This window comes from Gallinula chloropus (assembly GCF_964237585.1).
Source record: "Gallinula chloropus genome assembly, chromosome: 2".
Lineage (NCBI taxonomy): Eukaryota > Metazoa > Chordata > Aves > Gruiformes > Rallidae > Gallinula > Gallinula chloropus.
Genome location: NC_140086.1, coordinates 47,422,985 through 47,449,096, shown reverse-complemented (window position 1 = coordinate 47,449,096; position 26,112 = coordinate 47,422,985). Strand labels below are relative to the sequence as shown.

Sequence of the window (26,112 nt, the reverse complement as noted above, 5' to 3'; positions counted from 1 at the left end):
AAGAAGGGGTATTGCCCTATGGCAAAGCAAAAACAACACCTCTGAAGCACATGAATGGAACAGAAACATTCGAGGTGTGATCTGGTATAGAGAGCAAGAAAATAATGTAAGCTCCAGAGCTGTGAGATTCTGATGTAACCATAATTTCAGGCTCCTGAAAGCTGATTTATTGCATCAGCTGAACTTTGGGACTGGCAAAAAAAAGAACAGTGTGGCATGATATGTGGTGGAGTGGAAGAAGAAGAGAAGCTGTTATTTTTAAGATTGTTTCTGGAAGAGCATGTGCTGAAGGTGCCGCTCAGCCTGAGTTCACAGAACTCTCTGCCGTGTGTTAGAACTGCTCTGTGAGGAATGTTTGCTGCACTGCAAGGAATTCGTACCACAAATAAATAAGCAGTCAGTACCACCAGGGTTCATTTTGAGGAGAGCCTCCTCTGAAGAGCTCTGCCCCTCAGATAACCCCTCCGTGATTCTCTCCCCCTTCTACCTTTTCCAGCTGTGCACTATGGCCAGATTAAGGGATCAACGGGCATCAAAACACCCAACTGTGCCACCCACTCACCCAACAGGCTCGCTGCTTTTTTGTTTAGAGGGTTGGAAGTTGACAATATCTGACCTGAGTTCATGAAGTTTGGGGAGCATTAGGAAAGAAATCCAGGCTTTCAAAGGGAAGGGAAATCTGCCTTCAGCATTTTTTTTTTTTTTTATTTGCTTTGGTGACAGAATCACAGAACTGTAGGGGTTGGAAGGGACCTCCAGAGATCATCAAGTTGAACCCCCCTGCCAAAGCAGGGTCCCTAGGACAGGTCTCACAGGGAGGCGTCCAGATGGGTCTTGAATATCTCCAGAGAAGGAGACTCCACAACCACCCTGGGCAGCCTGTCCCAGGGCTCTGTCACCCTCTCTGTGAAAAAGTTCTCCTGCATATTGGTGCAGAACTTCCTATGCTCCAAGTTGAGGTCGTTGCCCCTTGTCCTGTCCCCACAGATGGCTGAACAGAATGGGGTTTTATTTTTTTATGGCTGGCTCTCTCTGCCACAAGAGATGATCCTCACAGTCACAGTGACGCAGGAACGACGGGCGTTTTCCCTGCCGTCATCGACGAGAGAATCAGTTTATTGTCCTTATCGCCGACAGATGACCAGCTAGCTACTCCTAGAGGCACCAGAGGCGTAAGGCACTTCTTGAAGCAGAACAGTGACTCTTTTCCTTCCGCACAGGAAAGTTGGGAGCTCGCTTCCCTGCTGCCTCCTGCCTCCAGCCGACGGGGCGGCCCGCAGGCATCACCCCTCCGCCTCGGGAAAGAGCAAGCACGCAAGAAGAAAATATAAATAATAATAATTAGAACCCAAACAACAACGACAAACATCTGTGTCCCTCCTCCCACCCCCCCCCAAAAAAAACCCCAACCCAAACTAACCCCCACACACACTAAAACCCCGTATTTTCCCGGGGTCGGTGAGAAAAACGGGGGGGGGGGGAGGGGAGGTGGGGGGTGATGCCGGTGCCCGAGGCCACCAGGTGGCATCCTGCGATCGCGCGTGGTCCCTGCCTCCCCCCCTCCTCCCCTCCGCCACCCCACCCCCGTGACATCAGGGATGCTGCGAGAGGCTCAGCCGAGCCGGGGGTACGGGCCAGGGCACACGGCGGTACCGCAAACGCGGCGTCCCAGCCGGCAGCGCGGTGCGGGGGGCAGCGAGGCGGGTTTGGGGTGGGTTAGGAAAGCAGATGTGCTGGAGTCAGAACTTAACCCCTTGTATTCAATAAAGCTCACGGGAATAAAAGGACGGGATCCTGGACTGCAATACAGCCTCTCTTCTCCAGTGTTCCCTTTCGTGTGGGTAACAAATCCCTTCCAAAGAGTAATAATTTTCCCACTTCCATCATCGATCTCTTAACTAAAATGTTCCCTGGCAACGTCCCAAGGTTTTCCTGTTCTCGAAGGGCAAATCCCCTGGGAAGAGTTTTATTTCTTTCAGAAGTTTTGTCACCTTTTGTGATGATGAGAAAAACGATACTCAACCTGATTAATAGAGCTGCAGCCAACAAAAAGGCAGCCTGGGGGAGCAGTGAGTTTCCTTAGTGGTCTTTGTCATCAAGTAATGCTGGAGCAAAGACTCCAGCAGCTCCTCACCACCCCCTCTCTGCTCTTCTTTCTCTCAGCTTTGCATGGTTTTAACCTGAGGCAGCTCAGCCAGTGTGCTGAGGTCATACCGGTGATGAATCGAGCTCCGGAGGCGGGGGCAGGGCTGGGGGAGATGGAAACACCAACGCGCCAGTTCACTGTGTGTGGTGGTTTCTGTGTGACTGTTACCCTAAGCCAAAAGGAACAACTGACCAGTGGTACCTTTAGAGAAGAGACCTGGTATGGGAGTTTGGGGGTTTTCAACAGCGAAAGTTGAGACGTGATCGAGACAAAAACAATACACAGCACAGGATGTCCCCTCCCTCAGACAGTTAACGGTCTTGTTAGGTGCTACTGCAACACAATATGTGTGTGTCACCCCTTTTCTCACTCCTTGCTTCCTAAGAGGTTTCTCTACTGGTTTTTCTTCTATCGGTGCTTCATAGTCCATCCTTTCCAACTCACTATGCTGTAAGAGTCATAAAAGGAGATTGGACTCAACCTAGGACTAGACCCTGTTTCCCACGAAGGTACTATTATGTTTGCTTCATCAGGGCTCACTTGGTAGCTTCCTCAGCATCCTGGCAAGGGCACCACGAGAGGGTCCAGCAATTCCTTTTCCTTCTGAGCAGAGCTCAGTCTGAGGGGAGAGGCAAAAGTAATTCTAAAGGGAGTCGCTATGTTAATCACAGCAGTCATTCAGGGAAACATATGTAATTACAAGGTCAGAGAGAAATTAGTCACCCTGCCATAACTGGGTATTCTGACAAATGGCAAGACTGTCACAGTCCCAGTAATTTAATTTTCATGGGTATGAGGAATTAAGTTTTTGATAACTCTGGCCGAAGATGGAGTTTAGACCGCAGATGAGTCATCACGAAACCAGTAGGATGTCTGTAGGAGTGAAAAGAGAATGCTCTCTATTTTTGAAGGGTATTTTTCTTTCCAAAATGACTTCAGATGAGTGGTCCTACCTGATCTTAGGCAAAACCTTATTTTTTTCCCCCCAAAACAAACTGCTCCTGGGGGCAGCAATCAAAAGCAGAGGCTGTGCCTATCAGTGCTCAGAAGTACATACTGGTCCCTCTGCCTGATTGCTTCTCTACTTTCCACCATTTCACCACGGCAAGCTCTCCCAGACCCTTCCTTCTCGAGTGGTCTCCAGGCACTGCTGTGATGAAGTCAGTGCCACCTGTTCTGACAGAAATCACAAGAACCTGTCTGGGAGCTGAAGAACTGAATGGACTCAGATGGGAAGGAAAGAAAGAGAACAACCTCCTGATCTTGTCCGGGGTGTTCTGCCAAAACAAAAAAGCTGCAAGGGCAGCAAAACAAAAAACCTGCAGCTTGCTGCCAAGGATGAAGAGAAATCAAAACCAATTGTCTTCCTTGAGTCTGGAGGAGACCCATAACATGCACAGTAAAAATCTGTTCTGGGGTAGGAACTGCAAAGTGAATGTTTGCCTTGCGTCTGATCAGCTGGCTTAGCACATCCCAGCGAGAGGAACTCCAGTTTTGGACCCACTACTCTGGTCACTAGCTACCCTGGAGTGGCCACTGAGCCAAAACCAGCCTTAGCAAACACAATGTCATGTTTCTCCAAAGAGAAATTACATGCAAAGCTAAGGCAGAGTGTGGCGACAGGAGAATCAGACGAGCTCTTCCAGAAGAAGGACACTGAATGCTTACTCCTGAAACGTGAAACAAAAAAAACCCCAATGTCTCCTTTGGAAGGGGCTCTATAAAGCAGGATGTTCATCAAACACAAGGTGTTGAGTAGGTACACAGGCAGCACATGTTTAGTGTCAGCTGCAGTTTAAAACACAGAGATTGCCCCAGCAAATACCATTTCAGCTTTGTTTTTTCTTGAGTCACTGCTTCCCTGGGAGACTCAAACATAAAAGACATTGAAATTCCAATGCCCTGGGAAGCAGGTATATTGAACTGCTGATAGAATTCCTCTTCTGTACTCTGCTACTTTCTGTTTCTGTGTTTTATTTACAAGACAGTCTGTGTCCATCACCTCCTGAAAGTGTCATCCTTTGTTTAACTCTCTCCCTCCACATATCTTTCCATTCTCCTGTTCTGGCAGCTCTGGTTTCTCACCATCCCTCCATGCCAATCCTACCTTTTGCTTCCATTTTAGCCAGGCAATTCTTCTCCTGCTCTTCCCTGCTCCTATTAAATGCATGGCTCATGTTCCTTCCTCTCCCTCAGTCCCAGGGACGGGTCCTGCATAGCTCTGCCCTTATTTCTGTCTCCTCTTTCTCACATGGTTCTCTCCAGCACAGCTCTCCTACTGACAATTATTGAACTGCTTTCCTACATGAGGAGGCCCTTGTGCCTCATGCTTCTGTGAACAAGTGCTGTGTGTGACCATCCTCTCCTCCCAGCTGACACGCTACATCTCCTTCCCAGGCTCCCTTTCTGTCTGGCCAGCAGTGCTGCTTCCTGATTTTTCCTTGCCTTTTTCACTGGTTCCCTCTCAAACCCCACTCTGAGCAATTCCTGCCAGAGGTTCACCTTTAACATTTAATAATTACCTTGACCACTCAGGTTTCCTTCTTCCTCCGTTTTCTGAAGCAGCTTGACTGCTTCTGCTGGAGAAAGAGGATCCACGTTGGCTGGGGAAAAACGAAAGAGGGAATCTCTCAATGAAGGAAGCAAACGGGCAGCCTCTGAAAGTTCTCAGTCCTCTGAACTGTTTTATACCTTCTATCCTGTTTGCTCCCAAAGTAAACCATTCAGAAGGGCTAGAGTGGGGCTTTGGTTCCTGATGGCCCCCCTGAGAGCAGATACCCTCAGAGTACCCAAGTAGGCAGAGCCACTCTGGGCCGCAGAGGTTGACTGGAAAGGAAGGGCCAGTTGTTTGGGATCCTGACCAGCCCTTGAGGGCAACAGATCTGCAGAGGGTGTGGTGGGAGCACTGCAGCTAAAATTCACCTCTTCAAGTAAGTAACTGAAATGTGTAATTACACAAGAGCACTGAATAGAGGTTTCTGTTAATCTATGATCCGATAATCTTCTTTCCTTGCCACTTAGCAACAGAATTACAAACTGAGGGTGGAAAGCCAGGGTGACTTAAAATTCCTCTCCTTGCTGAGCGGAGAGGAGAAAAGGTCCCTCTCTGGTCAGGCAGAACTGGTTTTCCAGGTACTGGCTGCATTGTGCCTTTCAGCACTTGTGAATTTCAAGTCGCCCAAAGTCCATCTCAGCTGGGCAAATAAAACTGTTTATAAGAATTAGCAAACTTGACTCACAGAAACGCAGGATTAATGCAAACAAATACATCCACCAACTGTGTTAACATCCTACATCACAAGCAGAAAAAATGTGGAAGAAGGCACTGGTAGGCCAAGACTCCTGCAATGGAAATTACTCTGAACTGGTGGGTGAAACCAACAGTAACACACCTTTTTGGGGATCCACCATGTCAGTGATGCTCAGGGACTGGTGCAGGAGGGCGCTATCCTACTGCAACAATCCCTACCCAGAGCCACTGGCCTTCATCATCCTGTCACTGACTGTACCCAACAGAGTGCCAGCCTACCTCAGCTTCCTCCTAGGTTCAGATATTTTCACGATCACAAGAAGTGTTAGGTGCCTATCACCATGCTCTTTACATCTCAGCCTCTTTTTTCCATCTCCTTCTTACCTTTTTTTAACCACCTTCTTCTTCTTACCTTTTTTTCTTCTCCTGTGGTTTTTAACCAAAGGCTCTGGAGCACAAGACAGCCCGACATCTTTTGCAATGCTGCTCTGGATCTGGGGGCAGAGAAGCCCTTAAAAGACGTTCTGTAAGCTGCTTGACAACTAGGCCCAGCTGCACCTCGGAGCACTTGGTAGGACTGCACACCTTGCTTGTCCTTCAGCAGAGTCTCCCCAATAGTCCAGCTCAGATGCCTTTTTCTTTGCATGTGTCATGATCCTGGAGGACAAGACTCCAGTGACAACAGCTTCTTCCCACCTTGAGCAATGTGTTCCCTGTACTGCAGAAGGGATGGGCTCCCATCCCAGTGGTGCTACCCAGCAGCAGAGGAGAGAGGGAAGGTGTTCCAGCCAAAGGGCAACAGACCCAAGGGTGCTGTTAAAATGAAAGTTTAATTTAATATTTACATTTTAAAAGGATTAACTTTACTTTGCCAGGTTTGTTTATCTTCAGCCAAGGACATGGCTTTTCTTTTTTTTTTTTTTTAATCATTTTTACAGTGCTGTTTTGCTCTGAAACTGAGCAGCCAAGACTCTCCTATGCCAGACCCACGAACCCTGTAGCAGGGTCACTAACACGACACAACTGTGCTCCAGGTTGCTGGAGATTTTTATTCCCAGGCCAAATGAACCATGGTGGCATAAGTCTGGCCAAGGGGGTTGCAGAGCTCCAGGATTTCTGGGTGTCCTGCCACGGGCACAGGCACTCTGCCCTAGGAAAGGATCTGACAGGCAAATGGGAAGGACAGAAAGAGAGTTCCACTACCTCTCCTCTGCTTTTTTGGGTTGTTGAATGAAAGGAACAGCCAGAGGAGTTCTGGCTTTCGAAAGAGCCCAGGGGGTGGTTTCTCAAAGTAATTACACCTGTGTTGGTAGATGTTCCTAAAGTACTCATGGACCTCTGCAAGAAATAAACCCATTATCCACACTCCAGATGTGTGTATGTGGCCAGCAGAGAGACAGGGAAGGTCTCACAGGCCATGTGTGTAGCTTATTGCTCTCAGACACTGAGTTTTTCCCAACCTCTGTATCATAGAATCACAGAATCACAGAACTATAGGGGTTGGAAGGGAACTCCAGAGATCATCAGGTCCAACCCCCCTGCCAAAGCAGCTCCCTAGGACATATCACTCAGGTAGGCGTCCAGGCGGGTCTTGAATATCTCCAGCGATGGAGACTCCACAACCCCCCTGGGCAGCCTGTCCCAGGGCTCTGTCACCCTCACTGTGAAAAAGTTCTTCCGCATGTTGGTGCGTAACTTCCTGTGCTCCAACTTGCAGCCATTGCCCCTTGTCCTGTCCCCACAGACCACTGAAAAGGGGCTGGCTGATTCCCCCTGCATCCCCTGTTTCAAATAATTATAAACTTTAATTAGGTCCCCCCTTAGTCTTCTCAAAGCTGAACAGTCCCAACTTACTCAGCCTTTCCTCATAGGGGAGATGCTCCAGGCCCTTAATCATATTTGTAGCCCTTCTTTGGACTCTCTCCAGGAGATCCCTGTCCTTTTTATACCAGGGAACCCAGAACTGGACACAATACTCCAGGTGGGGCCTGACCAGGGCAGAGTAGAGGGGGAAGATCACCTCCTTTGACCTGCTGGCTACAGTCCTCCTGATGCACCCCAGGATCCCATTGGCTCTCTTAGCCACCAGGGCACATGTATGCCAACCCTGGGTTAAAAAAGAAAGAAAAAAAAAAAAACCCAAACCACAAATTGCTCAGCAGAAAGACATTTGACTAGCAATTACACGCTTTTCCTGCTATTTACAGCCTTCTTCACATAATGGTACAAAGAAGGAGCCAAATTACTGTGTGTTCCTCTTTTTATGTGACTTTTTGTACTTTGCGGAGAAACTTCAATAGACTCATTAAGCTGATACTAATAAAAGATCCACAATTCTGTCTACAGTCAAATATTCCCCAGATAACAGTCGTGGGCTGGAGTTATTTGCTGGGTTTGCCCATTTCAGGCTACACTTCTTTCATCCTTTTTCAAAGACGAAAGCGCCTACTTGCCAAGAATCATCGTTAAAGAAAAAGCTAAAATTTACCTTTTCCCTGTCACCAGGAGCCCAGCAGCTGACAATGTCAAGCTCAGGGGAAATCATCTGTACAAAGCAGCAGCCGATGGTGTAGAGACATCTAATACTGAGGATAGAGGGAATCTTTTAAATTGCATGAGGGAAAGCAGAATAAAGAAAATAATCCAGAAGGCATAAATCTTTTGTCCTCTGCTGGGGGATAATGCTAATTAGCAAGGGTAGATAAAGATTTTGATTGGACATTTCAAAGCATTTTGAGGGACCCAGGTGGTCCTAAGGACACTTCTACGTGGCCACACTTCAGAGTGAAGGCAGTGTGTGAACATAAAGCGTGGTGACTATTCCGCTAGGTGCAGGCAAGCTGTTAGCCTCGGTGCCTTTTCTGGCCTGCATGAAAGGGGATTAAAATTCCTTTGAAACACGCTTAGAGGGCAAAATCACAGAGATGAAGGGGATTAAACGAATTTAGTTTACCAGTACATATTTCCCTAAGCTGGTTTCCAGTGGCTCCAATATACTGGGCTGTGACGCGATTTCAGGAAGGGGTGGGGTGCTGCGGAGTGGTGAAGGGGCCGTAACACTGCCCTATGAACAAGGGGGGTATTACTTGGCAGACAGTGCTGGGCAGGATCAGCTGTGCACAAACACTGGGGTGACAAGGAGCAGGAGTGGTTCATGAGCTCTGGACTGGGAACTGCTGCTAGAAGGGCCAGTACGACAGTCACAGTTCAAACTATAAGGACTCCAGGTTTTCTTGGGTTGCTTTAGTCAAGCAACACTAAATCCCTCAGAGATTTGAAAAGCCTAAACTCAACCCCTGGAGGAAAAACGCCCCAAAGTGTCAAACACAAGCTAGGTGTGTTTTAGTGGTATATTCTACAGCATAATATGCATTACAGAATTTACAGATTTTTAGATCCAAGCAAGGTTTAGACTATTGACTGAATATGAAAGATCCGTGGGCTTATATTGAAGTTAGGTGTCGGTATAGAGCATTCAGTGGACCAACATCCAGCGTGAAGGGATCCTTTGGACAGCTCTGCTACTGATTGGAATTGCTGTGAGCAACGTGTTATGTGTCCACATCCCATGACAGTGGGAATAATTCCCAAATAGCTCCATGCTCATCCTGTGCTGTGGATCACTCCACTTGCACAGTGTTTTACTCACACAATGTTTAAAACCACTATGTGGAGGTCAGGTGTGTAAAACAAGCCGTTGGTGGCAGGAACTCAAACTTCCTATGTCTCTGACTTGTATACATCTTGTTTCCTAAATATAGCAGAGATCTGACAGGCTGCTGTAAGCCAACTCCTCTTTCATCCCCTGTACAACACATGACACATAGAGGTTCTGCTGAATAAGGTGGCTGCTGGTCTGCCTGAGTTTGCCTCTGCTTCACAGTTGTTACTGATAAAGCATCCCTGGATGTAGAAGAAGTTCCGACCAGTCCTATGACTGAACAGCTTCTCATATGCTATGCAGACAAAGAAGAAGCTATATGTTCCCCAGGAAGAACATATACAGACACAGAGCAGGGATAAAATGTGCACCCCCAACTGCAAAAAGCAGACTGTATAATAGCTGTGATTATAAACTAGAACAGCCTTAGCTAATATATATTTTATTTTTGTGCTACCAGAGGTGTTCTGAACCTTGTTCAGAGATAGTGAGAAATGAAACTGCTATTTTTACCCTCAGCAAGTGTTGCACTGAACTATTCACAAGCTTGCACTCTATAAACCTGAGCATGTACCTGTTACATGATGAGAATTCAGTCTCCCAGCTTGGCTGGCAGCAGGCAAAGGGGGTAATAACCACAGAGGCTTCATCAGGAAAAAGTATACACATGCTGCCTTCATTCATCCATTTAAAGCAGCAATCTGTATTTACATATATGTAAGGAACCTGCAGGTGCAGAAGCCCATGGGACCTGGTAAGATATGTCTGTGGGTCCTGAGGGAACTGGTGGATGAAGTTGCTAGGCCACTCTCCAGCATTTCTGAGAAGTCATGGCAATCCAGTCACGTTCCCACTGACTGGAAAAGGGGAGATATAACCCCCATTTTTAAGAGGGGAAAAAAAGGAAGACCCAGGGAAGTACAGGACAGTGAGACTCACCTCTGTGCCTGGCAAGATTATGGAGCAGATCCTACTGGAAACAGTGCTCAGGCACATGGGAAATAAGGTGATTGGTGACAGCCAACATGGCTTCACTGAGGGCAAATCATACTGACCAAATTTGATAGCCTTCTATGATGGGGTTACAGCATTGGTGGATAAGGGAAGGGCAACTGATGTCATCTACTTGTACATCTGCCAAGCATTTTGCACTGTCCCACGCAACATCCTTATGTCTAATTTGGAGAGACATGGAGTTGACAGATGGGCCACTCAGTGGATATGGAATTGACTGGATGGTCACACTCAGTGAGTTGTGGTCAATGGCTCAATGTCCAAGTTGACACAAGTGATGAGTAGCATTCCTGAGGGATCAGTATCGGGACCAGTGCCACTCAACATCTTCATCAGTGACACAGACAGTGGCATCACATGCAGCTTCAGCAAGTTTGCCACTAACATCAAGTTGTGGGGTGTGGTAGACACACTGGAGGGAAGGATGGTATTCAGGGGGATATTGACAGGCTTGTGAGGTGGGACCATTCAAACTGCATTAATTTCTACAAGGATAAGGGCAAGGTCCTGCACATGAGTTAAGGCAATTCCAAACAGAACTATAGTCTGGGCAGAGAATGGATTGAGAGCAGCCCTGAGGAGAAGAACTTGTGGGTGTTGGTGGATGAGAAGCTCAACACAAGCCAACAATGTGCACTTGCAGCCCAGAAAGCCAATTGTATCCTGGGCTGCATCAAAAGATCTGTGGCCAGCAGGTCGAGGGAGGGGATTCTGTCCCTCGCCCTGCTCTGGTGAGACCCCACCTGGAGTGCTGCATCCAGCTCTGGGTCCTCATCAGAGCAAGCATATGGACCTATTGGAATGAATTCAGAGAAGGGCCACAAAGATGATCAGAGGGCTGGAGCACCTCTCCTATTAAGACAGGCTGAGAGAGTTGGGCTTGTTCAGCCTGGAGAAAAGAAGGCTCAGAGGAGATCTTATGGCAGCCTTCCAGTACCTCAATAAGCCTACAGGATAGATGGAGAGGGACACTTTATCAGGGAGTGTAGTAATAGGGCCAGGGATAATGGGTTTAAACTGAAGAAGGGCAGATTTAGATTAAATGTCAGGAATCACCACCCTGTGTGGGTGGTTGTACAGGCTGCCCAGAGAAGCTGTGGCTTCTTCAACTGCTTTTCTCTTTGAAACGTTGTAGTGCGCTTTGTTCTTGTTCTTAAAAGTTGAGGGAAAGCAAAACAAACAAACAAAAAGGAAATTGAGGTCTTATTACTGTATTGTATGTGAGGGTCATAATCTGCCCTGTTCCTGCCCTTTTGTGATACCTTTTTCTTTCTGTCCCTCAAAATATACAAGGTTGTTTCCTCTCGGATCCATTTTCAGGCAGCATATGTTTGTTTGTGCCAGAGCACTGGCACAGGTAAATGTACTTGGAAGTTGATGCAAATGTTCAGTGGAGCCCGTGGTAGATACAGGACCACTGTTTATGAGCTAAAATGATGAGCACAGCATTTCCTCGGAGCTTTTGTCAGGATGCAGGCACTGGTTCAGTTCATAAAAATAAAGCCATAGCTGTGTGACTGTCACTGCAGCGTGGTAGCTTCCTGCTCAATGGCATGCCCAGTGGATTTTAATCCTGGGCAGATGGGATCTTATTCAGAGGTGGGGCAGGAGGGATATCAGGGCTGGGCAGCCCAGGACACATGGCAGAGCGTAGAGACACTCACGGGCTCTCCAAGGACAGGTCACATCCAAGCTGCAGCTGGATGCCCATATACTGATCTCCACTAAAGAAAGAATTGGGTAATTTAAATGGCATTATAGGATGATTATCCATTAACCTAATTTGCTAATTCAGCCCTGTGCAAATTTGAAGAAGCTGCCAGGGTGGCCCTGCATGCTGGAAAAACAGGCATTTCCACACACCTATTGGTATCAGGCACCAGAATGAAGTGCCTTAGACTCAGCATTTTACAATCTTAAAGAGCGAGATGCTGAGCAAAGTGCAGAGCTGCAATAGCTGACATCGGACCTTTAGCAAATACATACATAAACCAAGTAAAGGTTATACTTTAACTCTACAGAATCTTTTCCATGGCTGTAATAGCTAGGGGAAGATTTCTCTTGTGTCTGATCTCATCATTTGTTTGACATCTGCAGTCACTCAGAATCAATTGAGAATTTATGGCGAGTCCCTTAAGAATCGTCACACTCTCCCACAAGGGCCAAGCCAAGCCCTTGTGAAAATGGTGGCCTTTGTCAATGTCTTCTGCTATCAGAAATACCTCCATCATATTTTAGATTTACTGTGTACCTTTTACAGTAAGAAAGGGACAAAACCATTTATAACCTGAACCATCTCATCATTTTACTAAAGAAAGAAATTCATCTTCAAAAGCATTGATCTCATGGCAAGTTCTAAGCATCTTTCAGCAATAGGAAAGGTTAAGGCATCAGGGCTGGCACAAGGGGTATTCAGGTAGCTCTGTGCCTAAACTGATTTGGGATTTTATTTGCAAACACTTGTCTAGACTGATGGATTAGTGTGTAGACTTGAATGCATATTAAAGCTGAAGAACAAAAGTTTGTTTCAGACGGATCACAGGGTCTATAGGGGTAGCTAATGAAGTGGTGCCTTGTAGTGATCAGTGCCCGGTGACCTTGGGGTTTAAACACTTCAGAGGAAAAGCCTGCTGAGATGAGCAGGTGCCGGGTGAATTCATACATAACAAATGCCCCAAGGCTACCATCATCTGTTTGGATCTCTCTCTCTCTCTTTTTTTTTTTTTTTTTTTTTTTTTTTAACTTTGTGCTGTGACCCAGAATGGTCCTTGGACATCACCTTGAAATGATCAAAACATGTGATTTTGTACCTGAAGCTCAACCCAACTCATCTGCCTTCTAAATTGTTTGGTAGCAGTTCACACTTCCACATTTTCAAACTAACTGCACTTCATAGAATCACAGACTAGTTGGAAGTGACCTCAAAGCCCATCTAGTTCCAACCCCCTGCTGCCATGGACAGGGACACCCTCCACTAGACCAGGTTGCCCAAAGCCCCATCCAACCTGGCCTTGAGGCATTGCCAGGGAGGAGCAGCCACAGCTTCTCTGGGCAACCTGTGCCAGTGCCTCACCACCCTCACAGGGAAGAATTTCTTCCTAACATTTAATCTAAACCTACCCTCTTTCAGTTTTTAAGCCATTACCCCTAACATTATGGTCTCTGATGAACAGGCCCTCTCCAGCTTTCATGTAAGACCTCTTTAAGTATTGGTAGCATACAGGGTAAGGATGATTTTCTTACTTTTCTGTTTAAGACCAGTAGTGTTTCCTTATTTCCCACTAAAATAGCCAGTGAATAACCTGTGAACAAAGCAATACAAGAATGGTCATATTCTGAATGATCCAACCAGAGGTGAACTCCACATAGAAAATCCAAACGGGCAGCAGGCTGGCAAACCTGAGCACACCTGAAATGCCACTAGTTTTGAATGCAGTTATTTACAAATTGAAATTCAAGATCAAACATGAACCTCCTGGAGCACATTCTTTAATTAGAAAAGTATTATCCACAGCTTTGCAGAGAGGGGAAAATGTTACATAATTAGCAAGTAATGAAATCAACAACAAATCTCTCACTGGCTTAGCAAGGTACTGTACTGAGCACTTGCTGATGTGCCAGAGCTCTGCCACAGCCAAGCAGCTGGCAGATACCTGGAATAAAAACTCCAAGAGTTCTTGATTCTAGTTCAGAAAATTCAGGTAAACTCTCAGAGGTGAATCTCGTGACTTTTCCTACAAATCCTAGTGAAATGCTATCCCTGAAAAGAGAAAGAAGGTGTCATATTCAGGTCTCTATACTACACAAAGGAATTTTTCAGAGCTCAGGAATCAATTAATTCTTTGGGAAGTGGCAGGGAAATCTATCCAGCCTACTGAATAGCTTACCATCCATCAACCCCTTTCACTCCAATGTTATGAGGCTAGGTTACAGGGTTTTATGGTGAAAGTCAGACATCTCAGCCTGTCTGAGCATTTTGCAGTTGGCTTTCTAAATAAAATGAAACAGAAGGGAATGGAGTAGAGACTAAGGAACTTATCTACGTAGAAAAAGCATAAATGTTCAAGACTACATGAAGGAAAGAGAAAAATGCTGTAGCACAGTTGGAAAAATCCTTGACATAAACAAGTGTATTAGCAGGACACGTTTGTTCTTGACCTGAACACTTCCAAGCAGGGAACATGCTTTCATTAAAAATAGTAATTAATTCTAATTCTTCAGAGATAAACTTCAACTGATTTGGAATTCAGATAAGCCTTAAAGCATTTACATATTTAAGGATTATCTAAATTTTTCCACAACTGGGGGTCTCATACTTCTTGGCTTCCACAATGCTGAGGTTACTGTGCACACCAGGGACTCTTGGCCACTCACTTCTCCATCTCCTTAATCACCTTGTACGCTGGGTGATGCCCCCTTCATCTGGGTTTTGTGTGTCCCCTTGCCCCCAAACAGCCTTATGCTATCTCTGCATTAGCTATGTAACCTTTCTGTTTCTTCCACATATCTCTTTCTGAGGAGTTTTCAGTGACTCTGTTTACTCCTTTCTGAGGGCTTTTATGCCATTGCTCTGTGCTGAGGCTCTGTATTGTACCACTTTCTTTACAGCATGTGTCCAGCTAGCGGTCTCTGGGAGAGAGACCCTGTTTCCTGGTCCTTCAGAAGGACTGGAGTTTCCCAGTCCTACCTACTCCTCAGTGCTCAGCCCCACTGCCATTCCACATTCCTGTATTTTTTTATCTGGGTTAAATTATTCAGTCTATAAGCTTCAGGCTCCAGTTGCACAGAAAAGGTTTAACAACAATAGACAGACAACAATCAGCACTTGTTGGGTGCTCAGTGGTTAGTTATCCATCTCCTTTCTCCTTTGCCCTCCTACAATCACACGTTTTGATTCTCCACCAAGGGAGAATCAGCCCTCTCAGCCAACTGTTCCAAATTCCTGAACCCTCCCATACATTTTACAGGAAGCATTACCCTATTGTGCTATTAGACTGAGGCTGACAATGGAAGGAGGATCTACCTAGCATGGCTTCACCAGGCTATAGCAATTCTAAATCAGGTTCACGTGCGATTTAGTCTAGGTGACACTGCTCTGGCAGGGGAAGTTGGACTAGATGGTCTTTTGAGGTCCCTTCCAACTCCTAATGTTCTGTGATACTGTGAGTAGAGTTCTGTATAAATTTTAGACTCTTCACAGCTTTCCAGATCAGAGAAATAACAAGTGATCTGCAAAATGTGCACAAGGAGATTCACAAACACACAAAATCTAATTTCTCTTCAGAATGGCATCCCTGCTAATCATCCAGGGATCCCTGTATAGGCTATATGTGGGAAGGCAAGAGTTGAATAAAACAGTAAATGAAGGACAAGAAAAAAAAATAATGTCTTGGGTTAGAACTTTCCATGCTCCTTGTTCACTTTAAAAAACAGCTGTTATAAAAGAGGAAAGTAAATAGATAATATGGACAGTTGAAATTTACTGTCCCTGTAGACCTGACTCCTCAGAAATTGTCACCTTGCAGGAAAACCCAGGAAAATTAATTATTTTTGAAGTCATTCTCCCACAGGAGAGCAATTTCACGTGCAGGCAGGTGACAATGTCATTAGTTCCTTGCCATTATTTCCTTGCAAAACACCTGATAGAAATGACTGCATGGTCTACTCACACTAGAATACAGATAATTTCTCTTCCTCCTGACATACTTTCTGCTTCAGAGAAATATTACTTATCTATAATTATTTACAATATATTTATCTAAGAGCAGTATTTACCTCTCCAAGACCTGAATACAACCCCCAGGCATTAGATTGCAGGACAGTTTGTTACCGCTGGGCACCTTGCATTGACTTTCCCATGCATGCAAAGCGAGGGTAGAATGCTTCCTGCATATCAGCCTGCTTTGCTGTAAGCACAAAGGGCACTTTGATCCCAGTTCAGGAGATTACTGTAATATAGATTTTTTTTTATTTATTTTCTTCCACAAAATCCAACTTTGCCTTAAAAAAAAAAACAACTGCACAAAGCAGCCTGAAGGCATGAAAGCCACTGGAGAATACCATCCATGACGGACTTCATTCTGACCTTCATCATAATCCTATTCAAGTTAAGAGGCAAGATTGCTTTTTGTTGGAATACTGTGAAATCAGTAAAAAATAAGTGTGCCAGCTCCTGAGAACAGAAGTGTAGACTCAGAGCTGTTTAGGACATGGGGAGAAGGAAACAGCAAACAGGGCTGTTTGTTTGTCTCTCGACTAGCACAAGGTACAGTACAGACAACTTTTTTGTCATGCAGCTGGAGAAACCCAACTAGAGCATGTCTATTCCCCCCATTGACATCTTCTCCCAAACTAGGTGGGGACTGAGTTCACCTCTGAAAAACCTCTTACCTAAATGTATGTTTCAGAGTATAGCAATAACATTTCCAGCATAATATGAGTTTGGAAACTAGAACATTTGCCAGATGTTAACATAAACTACTAGTCTATGCCAGTTGCCTTGGCTCCTTCTGGGGTACAAGGAGCAAGACTCATTTAACTTTTCTGAGACCTTTAGCTTCCCAAGGGGACAGATCTCTCTGCATTTCTTCCCAATGACTACGAGGAAAGCTCAATGTCTACCTGAAAATTAGGCAAGATGAATCCTTAGGAACTTCTGGTGAGAGGCAAATGTTGTCAGATCCTATCTAAATTAACTTTCAGAAAGAAACATTGCTCCTTTCCAACAAGCAGAAGAACTGCTTGGGAATCTGTCTCCCAGCATGGACCCTTAGCACTCATCAACCCAGACCATGAATGAACTCCATCACCCATATACTGAGCCCACACCTGTATGTGGAAACCGGTCTTCCGAAATCCTGAACACATTGAGAAGAAAGATGGAGCGGGCACAGAGAAATCATCAGGGCATTATCGTGCACAACCTGAGGGCAAGGTAAAGAAGATCTCCTAGAACTGGTTGGATTTCTGGGCAAACAAAGGTCATTTGCATTATTTTGTGGAGGGCTTTCTACGAGTCTAATCTCCCCAGGCAAGGGTCATGTTTGTGTCCGTTACTTATTCTCTTTGCTCTAGTGATCCTGCAGTCCTTCCATTGACTGCAATGGCAGTGCTATTCATGAACTGACTCTAGGATTGGACTGTTTACTAAGCAAATAATCAGAATCAGCAGATTTGGAGTCATATGGGCACCCAATAAGCAGCCTGTTTTGTTGTAGGATTGGCTATAAAATCCCAAATCCCCTCAGCTCCTAGCTGTTGGCACCAAGGCTCACTAACAGCAAACAGGATGGCCTTTCACTCTGTGTTCTTTGTTTTCTTAGCTGGACTGGTATTTTCCTCTGAAGCTGCACCACTGGTGAGTCTCTCTTCGAATTCAATCATTACAAGACCGATTATCTAGATTTTCTAGATCACTAGCATCTTCCTCATCCGTGGAATTCTGTAACAACTAGGCTTGGCTGGAGTGTTGTTTTACTGCCATCTAAGTCACTTCTTCAGAATTCTTAAAGCTTCTTCCTTCTTCTTTTTGGCTATTTATTCATCTATTTCAGGACATCATGAAAGGGATAGGGACCTAGGGGGTGTGACCTTTTATTTCTGCCTGTTTCTGTTAGTTTGTGACTCACATCCCCTATCTTGAATATAGAGGTAGCTTTACCTTCTTCACCAAACAAGTGCTTCTCTAAAGCGCTCAAAAACTATTTCTGAAGCATGACTAAGAACTACTTGTAGTGTAACGAAGCTTAAGAAACAAATTTTCTTTCAACCCTAGGGATGCCAAAGGTATTTCTTTGTTGGTCTCCTGTGCTAACATAGCTTGCCTGCACTTATAATAATTTACTATTTGCTTATTTGTGACCTCATTACAAAGACATACTTCATAACATTTTCCCAGGGCCATATGGAGCTCTAAATACTTATTAAGCAAAGTGTTTGGGTGTGTAATGAAGTTATCAGCATAAAGCATGAAGATGCTCTGCTTTAAGAAACGGAGGTTTGTGAGCTATCTTTGGATACCATTTGGCAAAGAACTTGCTTTTAAGTCAAGGTTAATTCTGCAATAAGAACCCGTTTTTTTCTCTGAAAGAAGGTTTTTGCAGGGCTGGTGAACACCTCCTGTATGACCTCTTTCTTCTCTTCTCCCCAAGGTCTCCCATGGCTCTGTTGATTCCAAATGCCCTCTCATGGTGAAAGTGCTGGATGCAGTCAGAGGGAGCCCTGCAGCAAACGTAGCTGTTAAAGTCTTTAAAAAGGCTGCAGATGGAAGCTGGCAGGACTTTGCTACTGGGTAAGTTATGTGGTCTTACGGAGTCATTCTCAAGGTGCCTCAGGAAAACAATTGAGAAATAAAGGGAATGGTGCTCTGATCCAGTATTTTTCCAGCTCAGTGTCATTGCTAACAGCTTGCAATTTTTTGTCTAAAATCCATCAGATCCAAGTAGAAATTATCTCTGACTGAAATACATGTTAATTGCAAAAATATGTTGAGATGTTCATTTTATCTTTGTAAGGGAATAGGTTTAATATTTTTTTTCCTAGCTTCAGTACTATCTTTCCTTGCCATTAAGAACAATTCAAAGCCTATTTACCAGAATTTTGTAGGTAATCCAGACTAACCCACTATCTTCACATGCAATGGATAGAGAGCTGTATTTGCAGCAGTCATACACAAAATCCTCTCTGTAAGCTTTGTCTGTACACGTGCAAATAAGTGCATTAGTTGTCTTCTCCTGTGTAACAAATGTGCTGGTTGGAAGAAACTCCTTAACCAGAAAGCTCAAGGGAGTCCTGCTGTAACACAACGCAGAAGCACAGTCTCAGCATCTATTTGTGGTCATTTCTATCTACCTGCATGGCTTTTGCTAGAATGACAGCTGAATAGTTACAAAAGCATCCTCAGAACATCACTGATGGGCAGGCAGTTATCTTCGGTCTGTGGGAAAACTATGGGTACCAGGGGAATGCAGAATTCAATAGGTGAGGTATTCAGGCACTTAAGTTTCATTGTAACAACTCACTGAGTCAGATTTTTAAATAAATCAAGAGAAATCTCTAGTAACAGCAGGATATTCAAGCAGAGGATGACAAGCAAGAGCATGGACAGGTGTCACCAGAGCATCCAACTGTCTCTTACTAGGATTTTTACAGTAAGATTTACAGAGAAATTGCAGGAAAAAAAAAAAAAAAGAAAAAAAAAGGCAAAGCACAAAAAGAAAGTCACAGAGGGGAGAAGACTGCATGGAGAGAGGTACCTTTCTCTCCATCTGAAAGCTTTCATAAAACTCAAACAAAAATATTTTTCCCCACTGAAAAAGAACAAGAATGGTTAGGAGACTGAAGGAGAAAAACACCTCCACTCCCAAATGCTGCCTGTTAATCTAGGAAAAAAAGACTCTCAGAATGAATTTACATACTTTAACAAACGGAGAAACGCCATTAAATGATGGCATATTGTTTTCAAGGAAAGCAGACACAAAGATAATGTCTTGTCCTTAATGACTATTTCTGCCATTATCAGGAAACCCAGATTATTTCAGATGTTTCAAGTGCTCTTGAACATGTAAAACAAAATACAATATACAGAGAAAGAAGATAAATGGAACATCAGTGTTAAATGCCCTGGCTTTTTGGGCATAACAGTGTTTTCTTGCTCAGTTTCCAATGATGCTCTCAAGAAACCCAAGGAGACAAATCCCCCAGTTATTCTAAACCAAGCTGTGTTGGCTCATGAGGTCAGTACACCCCAAGATCAAATCACTTCTCCTTAAATATAAATTGAGGAGAATTGCCCTATGCAAGCAAGAAGTATTTTGCTGGGGGAAGGTATTGGAGGAGCATTAAAGCACAATTTTTATTGCAGGTGAATTTTAACCTTTCCACTGACTTGCATCTTAACCAAAGCTGCTTTCAGAGATACTATTGACCTCAGCTGATGACACTTGGTTGAACTGGGTTTCACATGTGATTGTGAATGTTTTCTTTTGGTAAAACCAAGAGTTTCTCTATGTTACACCAGAACAAAATCTGAATATGTTCGAGGAACACAACCTATAACTACTCCTGCCAGGTTAACAATATTTTAAAGTTACATTACCCAGCAGATGCAGATGTAAAAGTTAGATTTTGTACAAATGTTTATAGATGGTACTTTTTTCACCTTTTTGTTTTTACTTTGCCAATACAATTTAGAGAATTAAGCAAATGCATCTAGCAACTGGTGAATTTGGAGCAATAGTATTTAAAGGTCAGGGAGGAAATTAACATAGCAATGTCTGACTTAATAAAGAGGCTTATTTCAAAATTAGTCTAGCCCAAAATAGGCAAGAAGAGATAACTCGAGCTGAAATGAGTTTTGAGGAAGGCTTTAGGGCACGGAGACCTGGGAAACATGTGATTTGGGTTCTATATGAGCTCCTCCCATGACTAGCTTTTACCTTCCCCCTCCTCAAATGCTTTTGGAAATCTAGGTCTTATCTCATAGTTCTAGAGTAGGATTCACCAAACATATTTCTCATGATGTAGACTGTAAAGAAGTAAATAAGTGAAGACTGCAGCATATTTTAAGACATTCCCCCTACCCTCCTTTTTCTCTAACCCCAAAATAATAATTCACATTCCTAAGCTATTTCCTCTGCAGTCTGCATCTGAGGGCAGCGCTTATCTCAGTGCAGTATGTGCTCCAAGAGTTCATAAGTGCCACTGCACAGACAGTATAAACTTAACCTGGTCACAGTACACAACTAAGGTCCAGACAGTGAAAAAGAGGATGAGGACTGCAGTCTAGGCTGGAGCCATAGGACCTTAAACAGTGCTTTGCAAATTTTCTTTTCTGGAAAAGCACAGGTTTTATTTAATTAACTGTCCTTCTTATGGCAGATGCTGGCAGTCCACATCCTACTAACAATAAGCAACCATACTATATTTATTCGCCCACTCAGAGAGATGTGCAGTTGCTGTTTCAGAAAGAATCCCTTGCAGCACTTTGCTACCAGGGGTGAATGCAGGGCACCCTCTGCCTCGTGCTAATCCCACCCAGGCTCTGAACTGCACACTGTCAATGCAGCAGTAATACTGAAGGGATTGCTAGTGGGACTGCTAGTGGGACCGCTTGACACTGAATGGCTACTGCTTAATAACTAAAATTAAGAAAGCCCCATTAACTCCTGGTAGTGGGTGAGAGTCCTCAAGTGAACTCTTGCTTCCAGTTTCCCAACCTTTCTGGATGGTCAACACCTGCAACTCTGGGTTGGCACAGTTCAAGCTGTGTCCACACTTTTCAGAAGCTGAAACTTGTTTACCCCAAAAAAGATTTTGAGGCAGACACCATTTTTCCTTGTAACTGGTTTGTGTCCAGACCACCCAACTTACAAGGAGATGCACATGAACTGCCAGCTTGCACTTTGGACAGTTCTGCAGGATCTCAGCAATTCTGCTTCACGGTTTCAAGGACACTCACCAATGAGTCACTTGCCCTTTTGCCTACTGCCTGTTATTAAGGCAGTATAGATACAGACAGGAAGTCCCAATTACACCAAAACAGATATGTACACTTCACAAATTGCCTGTGAGCAATCTTTCAAACACATCTTAGATTCCCTGAGGGTTTGGTCTATCTTGCATATAGTTAATTTCACCTGTGCTGGAGCAGTAAGACTTCTGTCAGTCTTCAAAGTGCTAAAGTTGAAAGTCCTGTTACTTCTTAATTCAAGCAAAAGTTCTGTCATTCCGACTTCTTGCATTCACCACCATTAAACAAAGATGGAGGATGCAGCAACTGGGAAAGAAAAGCTGCAATAGTAGAGGTGATTGATATGCAGCATGTCACCACTTTCTCCCCCCGCCTTGTTTCCCCCCCAATTTTTTCTGTTTTCTGCCCAGACAACCACTCCTTGCTATAAATTGGGAAAGTTCCACTAGTTCTTCAAGTCAAGGCCTTCTTAATTTTTTCCTTCAAGTACATTATGTGGTTATGAAATGCTATAAGTATCAAATAAATATTTTTCAGCACTAATAAATTTTTTTTAAAAATCAGAAATAAAGTAAAAGGAAGGAAAAGAGATAAATGGGGTTTAGGAGCTAAGCACATAAATATTTAAAGATCTGTCATGCAGATCTTGCTCCTTTTCAAACAAGTAAGGTGCAGTGCCATCTGTATTTCCTTCTAGCTTCTGGACATCACTCACAGTTTTTGCGTTACGTGCTGAGTACGTAACCTCTCTGAGCTGAGAATTCCTATTGCTCATTTATATGGTGCCCAGTGGAAGAGACCCCGGTATTGTAATTAAATGCCCCCAAGGCATTGTAATTAAAATTAATAAAAACTTGTGATGCTAAATTGCTGTTCCTAGACACTGGCACTCATGGTCACATAAACATGTATCAATGGATGGAGGTAAAACCTGTACCCTCAGCAATAGTAACTAGAGAACAAAATAATTTTCCACTAAAATCACTCTTCTAATTATAATTTGAGACTTGGCATCTTGCCTTTCATCGTGACGATCCTTTTCCTAAGCCACTAACAATCTGGTTGCAGAGGGCACTTGGTTCAAGTTGAACGTGGTATTAAAAGAGGGGCCTTAACTATAATCCCTGCTGTAGAAACAGACATGGCAAAAAAAAAAAAAAAGCCAGCCAGCTTTGACTTGTGATGTATAGGGATGAATTAGCAGCAGGGGTATGTTCTGCAACATGGAAGTGCAGGAGGAGGGAATTCTCTCAGATAACTAGAAACTATTCCCTCAGGAATCTGACTGTTCAGCACCTCTGTTATTTAATATTCAGCATCGACTCTTTCTGTTTAGCATCTAAACCACAGTATGAAGCATTTATGTAGTTATTTTACCGTTACAGGAAAACCACAGAGTATGGGGAGATCCATGAGCTCACGACAGAAGAACAGTTTGTAGAAGGACTATACAGGGTTGAGTTTGACACCAGCTCTTACTGGAAGGGACTGGGCCTTTCCCCATTCCACGAATATGCTGATGTAAGTATTTGGAAACATACCTAATAATCTCTATACTCTGTAGTGGCAACAGCTGGAAAGAACAAACACGGTTCTTGAATACTTAATTTGGTAAAACAATTCAGTAAATTGTGTAAATAAAAGCAGTATATGGCCAGCTAAGGCAGCTTCCCTGCAACTACTGGCACAGCAATTCTGAAGCAGAGCTGTGCCCACACCAGTCTGGACCAGTAGGAACCAACCTTTGTTCAAAAAAAGCTACATTAATCAAAAGCCTGCAGCCTTTAAAAAAAAAAAAAAAAAAAACAAGAAAAAAAATACTGCTTTTATAATAACTGAAGAAATATAGGGATTTGAAACCTCCCCTTTTATAGGAAATGAGCTCTTCTTTAATCAGAGGGATTTTCCTCATATGAGTCACCTGAAAAATCTATGAAGGATTCTTTCCAATAAGCTTTTTTTTTCATTATTGCTCAGTACTGAGATATGCAATAGAAACAAAACCAAAAAACAACAAACACATCAGAATATAATGAAATAACCATAGTGGGAAGAGTTGTCTGTGTCATCAATACTCATTAATACTCAAATTTCATAAGCAGGCCAGCAACATAACCATGTCTTGTGCCTCCCTTTGCTTTTAGCCCTACACTGACTTATCACGTGCTCTAAGATCTACTAGCTATACACATCTTCAACATTAATCTGTCATTAAGTTTCCCCAAGTTAACTGCTCTGGAATGGCTGCAGGTTATGTTGTAGAACATTTTAGACCACAATCTATGAATCTCTGTGGAAGACTAAACAAATGACTGAGGCCCAAGTCCATACGAGTCTGAGGTGCGGCTTGGGCCTTTAAGTCAATAAACAATCTTCGAATATACTCCCTAACCATTTCCATGTCTGAAAGTCACTGGGGCCTATGGAAGGGCTTCACCTCAAGAGGTGTGTAAAACAGGCTGGTGAAGAAACTTTCCTTTGATGTAATAGCTCCGATGTCAGCAAATTAGCCTGGGAAGTGGGCAGAGTTCAGTGACTGTGTACCAGCTAAGTGAAGTTTACAGTCCTCACGTCCCAGCAGCTTAGATTTTGGCAGGACCCAGACATAGAAGGGAACTCTCTAGTCCTCTTGTAGAAAATATGTAATGGTTCAGAAAATAGATAAAACATTAGGCTGAAGACAGCCAGAGAAAATGGGAGTTTAGCCCAAATGACGGCACCTTCCTGGGAACTGGATGTCCCAAGTTGCAGGGACTGATTTGGAGAGCAGAAAATGTATATTACCTTTGGACAAGGGTCTCTCCTTGTTCTAGCAATCCTAGGCATTCGTTCTTTGTGCAAGAACCAACCCATCACCAGCTGCACCAAAACCAGGTGTAGGGTACTTGGTACTGAAAGCAGCTTTGGTTTCCAATTGCCTACCTTGCTTGGACACCTCACACAGAGTTGTATTTAAGATGGGATTTCAGCCCTCTGTCTGTCTTATTGGTCATCTGAGATATACCCCATCCTCCCACTCCACATCACAAACTTAGTTTGCCTGCCTCAGGCGTACGTATCTCCACCTAACGTCACTGCAGCCCAGGCTCTGCAGACCTTGGTCCAAACCTCACCGATTTCTCAGTTTCCAGCAAGCATCACAAAGCAACGGGGTGCATGACCCTCCAGGAAGGTAAAATCACTGCCTGGACAGAACCAGCAGAGTATTCTGCAGAGGAAATGGGGAGTGTGCTTCCGAATTCTTAAACAGGTGGTTTCGAACGTACTCTTTTTCTTTCTCTTTTCCAGGTGGTGTTCACTGCTAACGATTCCGGTCACCGCCATTATACCATTGCTGCTCTCCTCAGTCCTTTCTCTTACTCAACCACTGCTGTTGTCAGTGATCCCCAGGAATAAACATGTACCGTCACTACACAAACACCCTCCTCTGCTAGAACTATCATAGGCTTTTAGGAGGAAGGTTTTTCTTACTGCTAATGCATAACTTTTTGCTACATTAGTTGTTTTGGGTTTTTTTTTCCATTTTGTAAGCTGGCAAACTTCAGACAAGTCAATAAAATGTTACTTTAAAACATTTTTGATTCCATTGATGAAGTTTTATTGTGTTGTAAGGTGTCGTGATTTGCACTGCAGTGCAAAGGACATCTGGAAATCATGCGTGGCTTGGCACTTGATTTGGTTCTGTTCTCGTCCTCCACTACTTTAAAAAAGTCTCACCAAATGCAGTGGCTCAAAATAAGAAAGTTATTAGAGCTGTGCTACTTTAAAAAAATTGACCAAAAGCGAGTCATTCATGCTACTTATAGTTTATACACAGAAGATGTAGTCCCACCTTTAACTAGGTCACAGGAGAAATTCTGGATACCTAGCAGCGGTAGAAAAAAAAGGCAGGAAGATTGTTGAAATACATATATCCCTAGAGCTGAAAGAGTTAAAAATCTGTGTACCTTACTTAAAACTTCAGGTAAACCTCAACTTTGTAATTTCAAGACTACAGTTTGCTGCTCAATCAGTCAAGAAAGTTCTGAAGCAAATTCAATTAGCACTGCTTTTAACAACTTTGATCTTTAACCCAGCTGGCTAATGCATCTAGGGGCATTCCAATTAAATCATTAGTAAGTCAAATCTCTAGTTCTAAAATAGAAGCATCATCTTAATATTCTCTTCATATTTTTAGAAACAGGAAAAGGTAAGCTGCAGACTGAATGTGATTCAAATAATGTTGCTGATAAACTAACCAAAGGTTTTGAGGGCTTGAGCAGCGATTTCTGCAGACTGATGACCTACTGTGTTTAAAATACCCTGAAGCGGAGGAATTGTTTTTTTAACAGGATTAGGGAAACTACAGAGGCAGTTAATGAAATCATGCCATTCAGAAACCACCAGCACTCATCTGCAGCTGTCCTTGGAGTTTATCTCTACACCCAGAGCCTGCTGGGATGACCACACACCAAGTGAATTCACAAGTTACAAAAGCTTGCCTTTAACATATCACTATTTGGTTACTTTTCCCCCCTGATGTCTGGACACTACCACAGTTACACAACTCTTGTAGGCAGTGCAAATAGTTT

The 26,112-nt window shown here is 43.8% G+C and overlaps 1 protein-coding gene across 1 annotated transcript; it reads left to right on the top strand.

The window, feature by feature from the left end:
* Positions 1-17,302: 17,302 nt before the first annotated feature.
* LOC311188707 (transthyretin) lies at positions 17,303-25,115 on the top strand. Its single transcript, XM_084260194.1, has 4 exons — positions 17,303-17,428; positions 18,222-18,361; positions 22,927-23,062; positions 24,830-25,115. Exons 1-4 carry the CDS (start codon positions 17,360-17,362, stop codon positions 24,935-24,937), a joined length of 453 nt encoding a protein of 150 aa, XP_084116320.1. The 5' UTR covers positions 17,303-17,359; the 3' UTR covers positions 24,938-25,115.
* The last annotated feature ends 997 nt before the right edge of the window (positions 25,116-26,112 follow it).

Bases quoted from the DNA above. Each gene is read 5' to 3' on its own strand.
- LOC311188707 (XM_084260194.1), top strand. From the start codon at position 17,360: ATGGCCTTTCACTCTGTGTTCTTTGTTTTCTTAGCTGGACTGGTATTT. The intron at 17,429-18,221 runs GTGAGTCTCTCT...CTTCTCCCCAAG, and splicing joins CCTCTGAAGCTGCACCACTG to GTCTCCCATGGCTCTGTTGA. The intron at 18,362-22,926 runs GTAAGTTATGTG...TTACCGTTACAG, and splicing joins TGGCAGGACTTTGCTACTGG to GAAAACCACAGAGTATGGGG.